The 13,130-nt window shown below is 38.2% G+C and overlaps 1 protein-coding gene across 1 annotated transcript in view; it reads left to right on the forward strand.

Annotated features, from left to right (window-relative positions):
- LOC126284709 (5'-nucleotidase-like) overlaps positions 1–13,130 on the forward strand; it is a 95,042-nt gene that overhangs the window by 13,130 nt on the left and 68,782 nt on the right. Inside the window, exon 3 of the mRNA XM_049983843.1 lies at positions 2,829–2,992. Within this exon, the coding sequence (XP_049839800.1) occupies positions 2,829–2,992 (164 nt within the window). The remainder of the gene's footprint in view (positions 1–2,828; positions 2,993–13,130) is intronic.

Raw genomic sequence — 13,130 nt, forward strand, 5'->3', positions numbered from 1 at the left:
TTCCCTGCCATATGGCCTTGGTATTTGAGGCAAACATATTTGCTTAAATGCAGACTCTTTACAGAAATACATCCACTCTCACCTCAGCCTTCACTGGATGTAATTACCCCAGCAGCTTAGTTCAAAAGCAGATTTCCCAGGCCATCACAGCCAATCTTGGTACTGATTCCTCCAAAAAACTACTACGGTGCAACACTACTTGTCATTCAGTACTATTCTGGTCTTGAATGAATGAATCAGCTACTTTGACAAGATCATCACTTCCTACAAGCATGCCCTGAAATGAGATACATTCTGTCTGAGGTTTTGCTCACCACACCTTGAATAGTTTCTCATAGCCCTCCCAATCTCCTCAGTATCCTTGTTAGACCCTATGCTCCTTCTGCACTCATCTCCCTACCCTATGGCTTCTACCCCTGTGACTGTTCCCACTGCAAGACTTGCCCTATGCACTATCCTGCCACCACCTATTCCAGCCCTGTACCCGGCAAAGGGAGAGCCACCTGCGAAATGACACGTGTCATATACCTGCTGTTAATAAACACTGTTCAGCCTTTTACATTGGCATGACTACCCACCGGTTATCAGCCAAGTGAATGCGTAGAGGCAGAGGATGTAATACAAGTGACACACAATATCCTGTTGCCAAGCATGCACTACTACATGACAGTCATGACCTAAAACATTACCTTGGTGCCTGTTTCACCCCATACAACATTTGGATTCTTCCTCCAGACACCAGTTTCTCAGAATACCACAAGTGGGAACTAGCGATACAACAAATTCTTGATTCTTGCCAGTCAACTGGCCTTAATTTACATTAATTCCTTTCATCTCAGCATTTCTTCACAGTAACTATTCCTTTCTTCCCTCAATTTTAGTTTTCTTCATCTTTAATTTTCTGACCTGTCTATTTTTTGTTGTCCCCTCCTCGAACCTCTGTTAGATGTGATGACTTAGCTTTCCATTCTTGTTAACTTATGCATGATGTTTTAGTAGTACTCTCTGCCTTGCATATTACTCTGTCTTCCACCTTTAAGCTCCCAGGTTTCCAAATCTCATCCAGTGCAATCCCCAACAATCAGTCTTTCCTTCTTATCCCAACCAGTAAGTCTCCCCTGACCTGAGCTTCTGGGTGACTTTTCTGAACTTTACCCCTTTCCCTAAAGCTCTCCAGTCCTTTTCCTTCACCCCTATTTCTTCCCCTTCAACTCTTCTGCCAGAAGAAGGAGCCACTGGCTTTGAAAGTTTTAAAAGTTAAATCTTTTTGTGTGTTTATTCTCCTGTCACCAATTGATGAGCAGATTTTTTATCTGTCCACTTACATTATATTGCCTATGTATAGGACTAGACAAATGAATTAACTTGAAGGCAATGTTATGGTGATAGAAGGAGGAAGTAGATGTAGATTAAATGGAAAATGCATCACATTAAGTCAAAAGAAGGCACATTCCCTCAGAATTATTAAGATCTTAGGCACATACTCTGATAAAATTAATTCACCTGGTATGCAAGATACTTGAGAAATACCTACAGACTTCAAGAAGAATATAACAATTCCAGTTCCAAAGAAGACAGCTGCTAAAGGTGTGAAAACTTCAGAACCAGCAGCTTGACAAGCATTGGTTGCAAAATGCTGTCACAAACTTTTACAGAAAAGTGGAAAGACTTGTAGAAGTTGCCCTCAGCAAAGACCAATTTAGCTTCTGGAGAAATGTAGCAATATATGAGTCAATACTGACCCTGCAAGTTATCTTAAAAGATGGGCTAAAGAAAAGCAAACCTACTGTACCACACTGTATGTGGGCACAACAACTAATGAGCTGCCTGTCCGTACACATTGCCACTACCAAAATGTGGCTCATTTATGCCTGCAGTCACCCTGGTCAGTACCCGCAGCCTTTGTTAGTCCCTGTCCTCCTGCTGCCTGTCACCATCCCTGCTCCCACTCCAGCTCTCCATATTCTATTCTAACCCACCAAAGCCCCTGCATAATCCTTTTCCCTTCTCTATCCCACCACCCAGCACAGCCTCCCAATGCTGCACAAGGCAGCCTTATCCTGTCCTCATCACATCCCTGAAAACCTCCTACATGGCCCCGCCCTAACCGTACTATTTCACACCTCTACCTTACCCCCACTACATGCCCCCGTTAGATTGTTGGCCAAGTCAGACACAGTTACAGTTGCACCTCAGTGTCTTGAGACAGTGGCAATGAGTGTGAGAGTTGTCCTTGTGTGAATGAATGTGAATTTTCTGCTTCAGAAGAATGAGTTTGTTAGAAAGCTGAAATATTTCTGGGTATTCTTTTTCATTGTGCCTGTCTCTGACTCAGTGCCTCCTCTGTATAGGGATTAGCAACCTGTCTCTCCCATGTTGTTGTTAAATCTATATTTATAGCATCTGTGGATTCAAGAAAGCTTTTGACAATGTTAACTGGAATACTCTCTTCAAATTTATGAAATTAGCGGCAGGTCAAAGTGGCAGTAGGTTATGCAAAGGCAAAGAGACTTGCAGAAGATAGACTAGGATGGAGAACTGTACCATACCACAACAACAGCAGCAGCAGCAGCAACAACAACAACAACAACAACATATTTTACAGTTATGAGAAGCATACAGTAGAACTGCTGCAATTCTTAAACATATCTTTGTTCGTAATGTAGATGTTGTCATTTCTTTAGTTGTTACACTTCATTTATTCCTTATCCATGAGCATCTAAAATTTAATATAGTTACAGGCCTTTTCTTATTATTACAAAGTTATGAGCAAGTAACTAGTTTCTGTTCCTCATTGTTAATTTAAATTTTGATGTGCTCCACTGAAGATTGCTTTGGAGGCTATGGCCGGCTTGCTACATACATGAGTGACAAGAAAGCAGACACTGACATCTGGTTGAATGCTGGCAACATGTTGCAAGGCAGCCTGTTCGGTATACTGAAGTTTGACCCCATAGTTGAAACTATGAATAGTCTTCAATTTGATGCTGTGGTAAGTAAAAGCTCTGTTTTGTAGTCTCTCTCATGAGGAGTATGAATTAAGAAAACATTGCATGTAATGAGGAACTGATATTTTTGTGGTTATTTGCTGCATAAGAACGTGCAGCTTGTACAAAATCCTGAAAATTGAAGGAGAGCTAGGCACACTCATTTGAAGAATAAAAGCTGTGACCTCTGTAGAAGATACTGTAATAAATTTTCTTGAGGCACCTCAGACAGCTTAGACAGCTCAGCAGCACTGCACTTACATAATTTAATTTGTATCACAAATTAAAGCTTTATTCATGCTTAAGACATGATACTGATCTGCAAGACTTGTCCTGATTAAACTTACTACCATGAGTTGGTGAACTTTAAAAATACCACATAAGTAGATACAATAATAAATAAAATATTATGCTGAGAAACACAGATATGATGGCCACATTAAATTTGCGACTATGTACTGAAAATCACAGCCGATTCTGAAAATTCCCTATGAGACATTTATAGAAACTTTCTCTGAAAATTACCTAGATCAGCTGTTTCATAATCCTACATAATATGAAAAAACACTAGACTTGTTGGTGAAAAAAGACCTGGCCTCCTTGAGGATATTCACATATAAACTGGCATCAGTGACCACAGGGCAATTCTAGCAAGCAGTGAGCACTAACACACAAACAGTTAGGACGGTAAACACATGTAAGTCTACATTTTGAGTAAAATTGATAAACACAAACATGTAAGATACGGGGAAGGCTGCTGTGTCAGATGTCAGGGAGGAGCAAGTACAGATTAGATTAGATTCAGTTTCCATTCCATAGACCCAAAAAATGAAATGATTCTCGTGGGTGTGGAACATGTCAGAAAGTATGACACAAAAACATAAAACATTTGAATATAATACTTACTATCCTGACAATTTGTCAGGAGATAGTTAAAAATAAGGTAATACAATTTAGTAAACTGGGACAGCTAATATTTACAGAATTAACACACTTTCAGAATGAAACACTGTTATCCACTATTAATGAATTTATCATACGCAAAATACCTAATCTTGACTGTTGTGACCAAGTGTTGTCAAAACTGAAATCTAACAGATATTTTTATTATATGAATATAATAGAGGGAAACATTCCACGTGGGAAAAATATATCTAAAAACAAAGATGATGTGACTTACCAAACGAAAGCACTGGCAGGTTGATAGACACACAAACAAATACAAACATACACACAAAATTCAAGCTTTTGCAACCAATGGTTGCTTCATCAGGAAAGAGGCAAGGAGAGGGAAAGACGAAAGGATGTGGGTTTGAAGGGAGAGGGTAAGGAGTCATTCCAATCCCGGGAGTGGAAAGACTTACCTTAGGGGGAAAAAAGTAGAGATATACACTCGTGCACACACACACACACACACACACACATATCCATCTTGTGTGTCTATCAACCTGCCAGCGTTTTCGTTCGGTTAGTCACATCATCTTTCTTTTTAGATATTTTTATTAAGCTGACTTAACAGTCTCTGTTAAGATAATCATCTATGAAGTAGAAGGAGTTGCTTATCAAAAAGTCTTTCAAACTCTGTTTAAACCATGCTTTATCTAAAACCAAGTTTTTAATGGTTGATGGCAATTTATTAAAAATGTGTGTTCCCGAATATTGGACCCCTTTTTGGACCAAGGTAAGTGATTTTAGGCCTTTGTGTAGATTATTCTTATTCCTAGTATTGATACTGTATACTGAGCTATTGGTTGTAAATACAGGTGTATTACTTGCAACAAATTTCATTAAGGAATAAGTATACTGAGTAGCAGTGGTTAGAATACAAAGTTTCTTGAACAGGTTTCTACAAGATGTTCTTGAATTTACATCACAAATGATTCTTATCACACTCTTTTGCACCCAAGAAACTTTTGCTCAGTTTGATGAGTTGCCCAAGAATATGATCCCATACAATGAAATAGAATGAAAGAAAGCAAAATATGAAAGTTTTTTTTATATTTATATCTCCTACATCTGACATCATTCTCACAGCAAATACAGACTTGTTTATGCGCTTAAGCAATTATGTGGTATACACTTCCCAATTGAATTTATTATCGAGTTGTAGTCCCAGAAATTTAACACTGTCAACCTCTTCGATCTGCATCTCTTCATATGTTATACTCATGCTGGAAGGAAATCTCTAAAAGGTTCTGAACTGCATGTAGTGGGTTTTCTGAAAGTTTAATGACAAAGAATTAGCTTTAAACCACTTATTAATGTCAGCTATTTCTAAATCTGTACTTCACTTGCTACTTATCGCAATGTTAGTGTCATCTGCAAACAAAACAAACTTAGCATCTGGCAATGTTACAGATGAGAGGTCATTAATATACACAAGAAAAATGGACCCAAAATGGAACCTTGAGGAACACCACATGTAGTTAAATCCCAGTCAGATGAAGACTGACTGCTTACTGCACAGGTATTTTGCAACGACACACAGAGTCAAAGGCTTTTGACAGGTCACTGTAAATGCCAGTAGCCTGTAATTTGTTATCTAATGAATTAAGTACATTCTCATTCAGTGCAAGGGACTAGTGAATTAAGTCATCAGTCATCATCGGAATGGGAAGAAATTACATATGGTGTCCCACAAGGATCCATCTTAGGGCCATTGCTTTTTCTGGTGTACATTAATGATCTCTCATCAGTTACACTGCCAGAAGCAGAGTTCGTTTTGTTTGCAGATGACACGAGTATTGCAATAAATAGTATGTCGAGTGTAGTTCTAGAAAGATCTGCTAATGATATTTTCATTGATATTAATAAATGGTTTAAAGCCAACTCACTGACATTAAACTTTGAAAAGACTCATTATATGCAATTCAGAACCTGTAAGAGGTTTCCACCCAGCATATGCATAAAGTACGAAGAAGAGCAGATAGAAGAGGTTGACAGTCTTAAATTCCTGGGATTACAACTTGATAATAAATTCAGTTGGGAGGAGCACACCACAGAACTGCAGAAATGCCTTAACAAATCTGTATTTGCAATTAGAGTGTTAGTAGACATAGGCGACATAAAAGTGAAAAAGCTTGCATACTTTGCCTACTTTCATTCCATAATGTCATATGGTATAATATTTTGGGGTAACTCTTCAAGTCAAACAAATGTTTCCAGAGTCCAAAAGTGTGTAATACATATTATTTGTGGAGTAAACTCACGGACGTCTTGTAGAAACCTCTTCAAAAAACTGGGTATACTAACTACTGCCTCTCAGTATATTTACTCCTTAATGAAATTTGTACTAAATAATACATCTCTTTTTCCAACAAACAGCTCAGTTCATACATACAAAACATACATACAAAAATGATCTGCACAAAGACTTAAAAGCTCTTACTTTAGTTCAAAAAGGGGTCCACTACTCAGGAACACTCATCTTCAATAATTTGCCAGCAAACATAAAAAATTTAGTTACAAATAGAGATCAGTTTAAAAGGAGCCTGAAAGACTTACTAGTGGCCAACTCCTTCTACTCCATTGACGAATTTTTTAATAGAAACAAATGATGTGTTGTATATATTTATACTATTAGTATTGTTATTTCAGCTTAAAAAAATAAAAATAAAAAACAAAAAAAGGTGACATGTTCTGCATCCACAAGGATCTCCTCAACACGGATCTATGGAACGAAAACTAATCTAATCCAATCTAACAAGTTATTTGTGTTATATTGATTTGTAATGTGAAGTGAAATTGTGACTTTAGCCTGCTTTATTTCTATGTTGATAGTCCTCAGCAGTGTCGACGTACTGCACTGTTATACTGGCTGAAATATGGGGGTGGAAGTTCAACAATGGCTAGTGTAAATGATGTAGCCGACAGTTGCGTTTCACAGTTCTTTACTTTCACTGTTCACAACCCCCCAATATTACACAATTATATGGCCAGTTCACTACTGGAAATGTTGATAAGCCTCATTAATAGGTTGCAGAAAACATCAGCATACTGCTACAACAGTTTGCTGTTGAACATCTATAAGCAGTAAAAACCTAACCACACAGTTGACAGTTCTTGCTGAATAATACAGTATGTGTGACACTATTTTTCAAATGAATTAAACAGACATTGTCATTAATTGTTCTAACACATGGCCTATTTGTGTTACACTTATTCCAGTTTTAAGTTGACACAGTGTTGTTAATCTAACGAATACATGTTTCATGTCTGAAAATCGGTCATGGACTGATTGTCTCAAGACCAAAAATCAGTCCTTTGTGTATCCTCACAATAATAGGCACTGCAACTATACATAGTTCAATGATTAAGTTACAGAAATTGCAATTAAAACATAACTCATTCAATTAACTAAATACATCACAAAAATCCTTCTTTTTAACAGTTCCTTCAGCAATACCTTTGACTAACCTGGTAATTATTTTGGAATATGTTACGAGCCAGCTTTGCTAATACGTTTTCGAATAAAACCAAATAAATACCATTAGTAAACTGGCCATATAATTGTGTAATATTGGGGCGTTGTGAACAGTGAAAGTAAAGAACTGTGAAACGCAACTTTGCAACTGTCGGCTACATCATTTACAGTAGCCACTGTTGAACTTCGACCCCTCCCACCCCCATATGCATTACGTGGAGAACTTGTTTGTGCAGCAATTGCCAGCAAATTGTAGCTGAGGTGGAATAACGGAAACCAGCCTGCATTTGCCGAGGCAGATGGAAAACCGCCTAATAACCATCCACAGACTGGTCAGCTCACTGGACCTCGACACAAATCCACCGGGAGGATTCGTGTTGGGGACCAGTGCTCCTTCCCGCCCGGAAAGCCGTGCGTTAGACCGCACGGCCAACTGGGCAATTTGAACCAATACATCTGACTCAAATGGAAAATACAAAGCATTCATTAATAAAGTTGCCTCCACTTTTGAGAATTGTTTTCCCCTAAAGGTAACTCAACTCAAACAAAAGTCAAAAAATAAACCGTGGATTACACAAGGAATAAAGATATGACGTAGGACAAAAAGGAGACTCTATCTACTATCTAGGAACAGCTCTGACGTTAGAATTGTAATGCATTACAAAGAATACTGCAAAATATTGAAGCAAGTAATCCAGAAATCAAAGCAGTTTTATTACGAGAAAAAGATAATTACATCAGGTAACAAGATAAAAATTATATGGGATATTGTGAAGATGGAGACAGGTGGGGTTCAAAAAGGAAGAGGAACAGGTAGGTGTAAAAATAAATGAAACTTTGGTAACAAGTACAGTTAGTGTTGCACACCTCTAAAACAACTACTTCATTTCTGTTACTGACAGCTTGGGGTTACCAGGTTCGGTGAACAGTGCAATGGAGTATCTGAGATCAATCTTTAAAAATAACTTCAGTAAAATCTAAATGACACATCTCCCAAAGAAGTAGTATCCATCATAAAATCCTTAAAATCCAAGTATTACAGTGGGTATGATAAAATATCAACAATGCTAATCAAAGAGTGTTCATGCGAGTTAAGTTATTTGTGTATGAATCTCTTGTCAGCGGAACATTTCCAGACTGGCTAAAATATGCTGAAGCTAACCTCTTTACAAGAAGGGGGATAAAGAGATACCATCAAACTATTGACTGATTTCACTTTTGCTGGCTTTCTCAAAAATGTTTGAAAAGGTTGTGTTCAAGCGTCTCCTTAAGCATCTGACTGCAAATTATGTATTGTCCAAGTCACAGTTTGGAAGTTTCTTTCTATTTTATTTACATGTATAATATATTGATATATTTAGGCAAAATCATCTTTGAAACAAGCATTTCATAAATAAAATAAAATAATTGCCTATCAATTTTGAGAAGTCCATAATCATCATTGTAATTACATTAAGTGTTTATAAAAGTTGACATTTAAACACTTCCACTTAGCTATTTAGTGGTGGTATTTGGTTTTTATGTTTTACATATGGTATTGGTCATTTTATATGATCCAAGATCGATTAGTACATTTATCTCACCATAACCAGTTTAATCTACAACGGGAAAAATAGTTCAACATAGTATTCACATTTCCCTTTCAGAAAATCGCAGATGGCTATACCATATTCTGACAACACCCTCTTGTTTCCCAAAGTTGATTCATTAATTTTTGAAGTAAGTTACTAATGTGGATGGCTGGTCACATTTTCACAGCACTTGCCATGCTGAGATAGTGACTGACTGCAGCGAAAGATAGTGACAGCAAAGGCAAACTACAGCTGTAATTTTCCCAAGGGCATGCAGCTCTACTGTATGGTTAAATGATGATGACATCCTCTTGGGTAATATATTTTGGAGGTAAAATAGTCTCCCATTCTAATCTCCTGTTAGGAACTACGTAGGAGGATATTGTTATTGGGAGAAACAAAACTAGTGTTCTATGGATCAGAGCATGGAATGTCAGGTCCCTTAATCAATCAGGTAGATTAGAAAATTTAAAAAGGGAAATGGACAGGTTAAAGCTAGCTATAGTGTGAATTAGTGAGGTTCGGTGACAGGAGGAACAAGGCTTCTGGTCAGGTGAATACAGGGTTATACATACAAAATCAAATAATGATAATGCAGGAGTACCTTTAATGATGAATAACAAAACAGGAACACAGGTAATCTACTGTGAACAGCATAGTGAACTTACTATTGTAGCAGATGAGGAGGAGATTGAGGAAATGTATGATGAGATAAATGAAATTATTCAGATAGTTAAGGGAGTCAAAAATTTTATAGTTGTGGGGGACTGGAATTCAATAGTGGAAAAAGGAAGAGAGGGAAAAGTAGTAGATGAATATGGAATGGGGGTAAGGAATGAAAGAGAAAGCTGTCTGGTAGAATTTTGTACAGAGCATAATTTAGTCATTTAAGAATCATGAAAGAGGGTTGTATAAATGGAATAGACCTGGACACATTGGAAGGTTTCAGATAGATTATATAATGGTAAGACAGAGATTTTGGAATCAGGATTTAAATTGTAAGACATTTCCTAGGAAAAATGTCAACACAAATCACAATTTATTGGTCATTAACTGTAGATTAAAACTGAAGAAACTGCACAAAGGCAGTAATTTAAGGAGATAGGACCTCAATAAACTGAAAGAACCAGAGTTGTGAGTAACTAAATCCACTTTCTCTTCTTCCCTTTCTTTCCCCTCTCTCCTCCCTGATGAAGGAACATTTATTCCGAAAGCTAGGAACTTAAATTTTCGGTTGTTTTTTGTGTTTCTATCGGCTGTACTGAGCTGAGGTAAGTACTGGCCAGCCCCTCTATCTCTTTGTTAGTAAAAATTACTGAACTATCAGTTTAACATGTGACAGGTGCAAAATACTAACACAAATCCTTTGCAGAAGAATGGAACAACTTGTAGATGCTCACTTCAGGAAAGATCAGTCTGGATTCTGAAGAAATGTAGGAACACGTGAGGCAATACTGACCGTATGATTTATCTTAGAAGATAGATTAAGGAAAGATAAACCTACATCTATAGCACTTGAAGACTTAGAGAAAGCTTTTGACAATGTTGACTGGAATACTCTCTTTTAAATTCTAAAGGTGGCAGAGGAAAAATATTGGGAGCAAAAGGCTATTTACAATTTATACAGAAACCAGATATTTTATAAGAGTCGAGGGGCATGAAAGGGAAGCAGTTGTTGAGAAGGGAGTGAGACAGGGTTATAGCCTATCCCCAATGTTATTGAATTGCTGTATTGAGCAAGCGGTAATAGAAACAAAAAAAAAAAAAAAAGAGTAGGAAATAAAGTCCAGGGTGAAGAAATAAAGACTTCGAGGTTTACCGATTACATTGTAATTCTTTCAGAAATAGAAAAGGACTTGGCAGAGCTGTTAAATGGAATGAGCAGTGTCTTGAAAGGTGGATGTGAGATTAACATAAAAAAGCGAAATGAAAATAATGGAATACAGTCAAATCAAATCAGGTGGTGCTTATGGAATTAGATTAGGAAATGAGATACTTAAAGTAGTAGATGAGTTTTGATATTTGGGACAAAAAATAACTGATGATGGTTGAAGTACAGAGGATATAAAATGCAGACTGGCAATAACAAGAAAAGTATTTTTGAAGAAGAGAAATTTGTTAACATCAAGCATAGATTTAAGTGTCAGGAAGTCTTTTCTGAAAGTATTTGTATGGAGTGTAGCCATGTATGGAAATGAAACATGAATGATAAACAGTATAGACAAGAAGAGAATATAAGCTATTGAGATGTGATGCTACAGAAGAATGCTGAAGATTAAATGGGTAGATCATGTAGCTAATGAGTAGGTACTGAATAGAATTGAGGAGAAGGGAAATTTGTGGTACAACCTGACTAGAAGAAGGGATCAGTTGATAGGACACTTTCTGAGGCATCAAGGGATCATCAATTCAGTGCTAGAGGGAAGTGTGAAGGGTAAAAATTGCACAGGGAGACCGAGAGATTAAAATAGTAAGCAGTTTAGAAGGATGTAGGTTGCAGTGGCTACTTGGAGATGAAGAGGTTCGCACAGGATAGAGTAGCATGGAGAGCTCCAGCAAACCTGTCTTTGGACTGAACAAGTAGTTTTATTACACTGTCTAGTTAACACCTGAAACCCCTTGTCTTGTTCAGATTCACTGAAAGAATTTTTATGATCTGGATGCATGGCAGGGACATTTGCTCTTTCCTTCATCCTCAACATCTACTCTCAAATCCACTTCACCTGGTCCTTCTGAAGTCAATAAGCCAGCTTCCTATATATTGTGCCTCTATGTCCATCTTCTGAGTGCCTTGACCTCTTGAAGTTATAGCATGCATGTCATCCTTTAAACCACAGTTTCAGAAATCCATTGTGATAGCTGCAGGTACTCATGTCTCTGGGTTATTTGCTGTGAGGCAACAAAGTTTGAATTAACTTCTTTAACTGACTCAGTATCATAATCGATGATGTAGGATCCAAAACATCTTGAGACATTGTTCAGTGAAAGTGGTATTATAGGGTGTTCCTTGAGAGCTAATCAAAACAGCTGGATTCGATGATTTGCCCACTGAAACTGCTATTGGTATTCATTAAATCCTTTGTCAGGAGAATTTTGATAGCTTGTTTTCCATTTGAGCCTGCAAAAGACAAGGTAGATGCTACAGTTTTGACACTGTCATACCACGCAGAATGTCCTGTATCAATGCACTGCAGTGCTACAGCCAATTTATCAGGCTCTAAGAGCCATGTGTATCATCAATGTTTGACGACTCTCATGAATTGTTCACGTCGTCTGCCCAATGTAAGGCAGCCAACAACTGCAGAGGAACTTCCTGGCAGATTAAAACTGTGTCTGGACCGAGACTCGAACTCGGGACCTTTGCCTTTGACGGATCCTGTTATTTCCAGCCTTATGAAGTATCAATTCATTTTTTATGGAACCACAAAGAACTGTTATCTTGAACAGAGGTGGAAATTCTCTCTGATTTTATGCTTTGTGAGGATCTGGCATGTTGTTGTTGTCTTCAGTCCTGAGACTGGTTTGATGCAGCTCTCCATGCTACTCTATCCTGTGCAAGCTGCTTCATCTCCCAGTACCTACTGCAACCTACATCCTTCTGAATCTGCTTAGTGTACTCGTCTCGGTCTCCCTCTACGATTTTTACCCTCCACGCTGCCCTCCAATGCTAAATTTGTGATCCCTTGATGCCTCAAGACATGTCCTACCAACTGATCCCTTCTTCTAGTCAAGTTGTGCCACAAACTTCTCTTCTCCCCAATCCTATTCAATACCTGAATGAGATTTTCACTCTGCAGCAGAGTGTGCGCTGATATGAAACTTCCTGGCAGATTAAAACTGTGTGCCTGACCGAGACTCGAACTCGGGACCTTTGCCTTTTGCGGGCAAGTGCTCTACCAACTGAGCTACCGAAGCACGACTCACGCCCGGTACTCACAGCTTTACTTCTGCCAGAACCTCGTCTCCTACCTTCCAAACGTTACAGAAGCTCTCCTGCGAGACATGCAGAACTAGCACTCCTGAAAGAAAGGATATTGCGGAGACATGGCTTAGCCACAGCCTGGGGGATGTTTCCAGGTACTGGCAGAAGTAAAGCTGTGAGTACCGGGCGTGAGTCATGCTTCGGTAGCTCAGTTGGTAGAGCACTTG

The sequence above is a fragment of the Schistocerca gregaria genome, chromosome 1, assembly GCF_023897955.1.
Source record: "Schistocerca gregaria isolate iqSchGreg1 chromosome 1, iqSchGreg1.2, whole genome shotgun sequence".
In the NCBI taxonomy this organism is placed as follows: domain Eukaryota; kingdom Metazoa; phylum Arthropoda; class Insecta; order Orthoptera; family Acrididae; genus Schistocerca; species Schistocerca gregaria.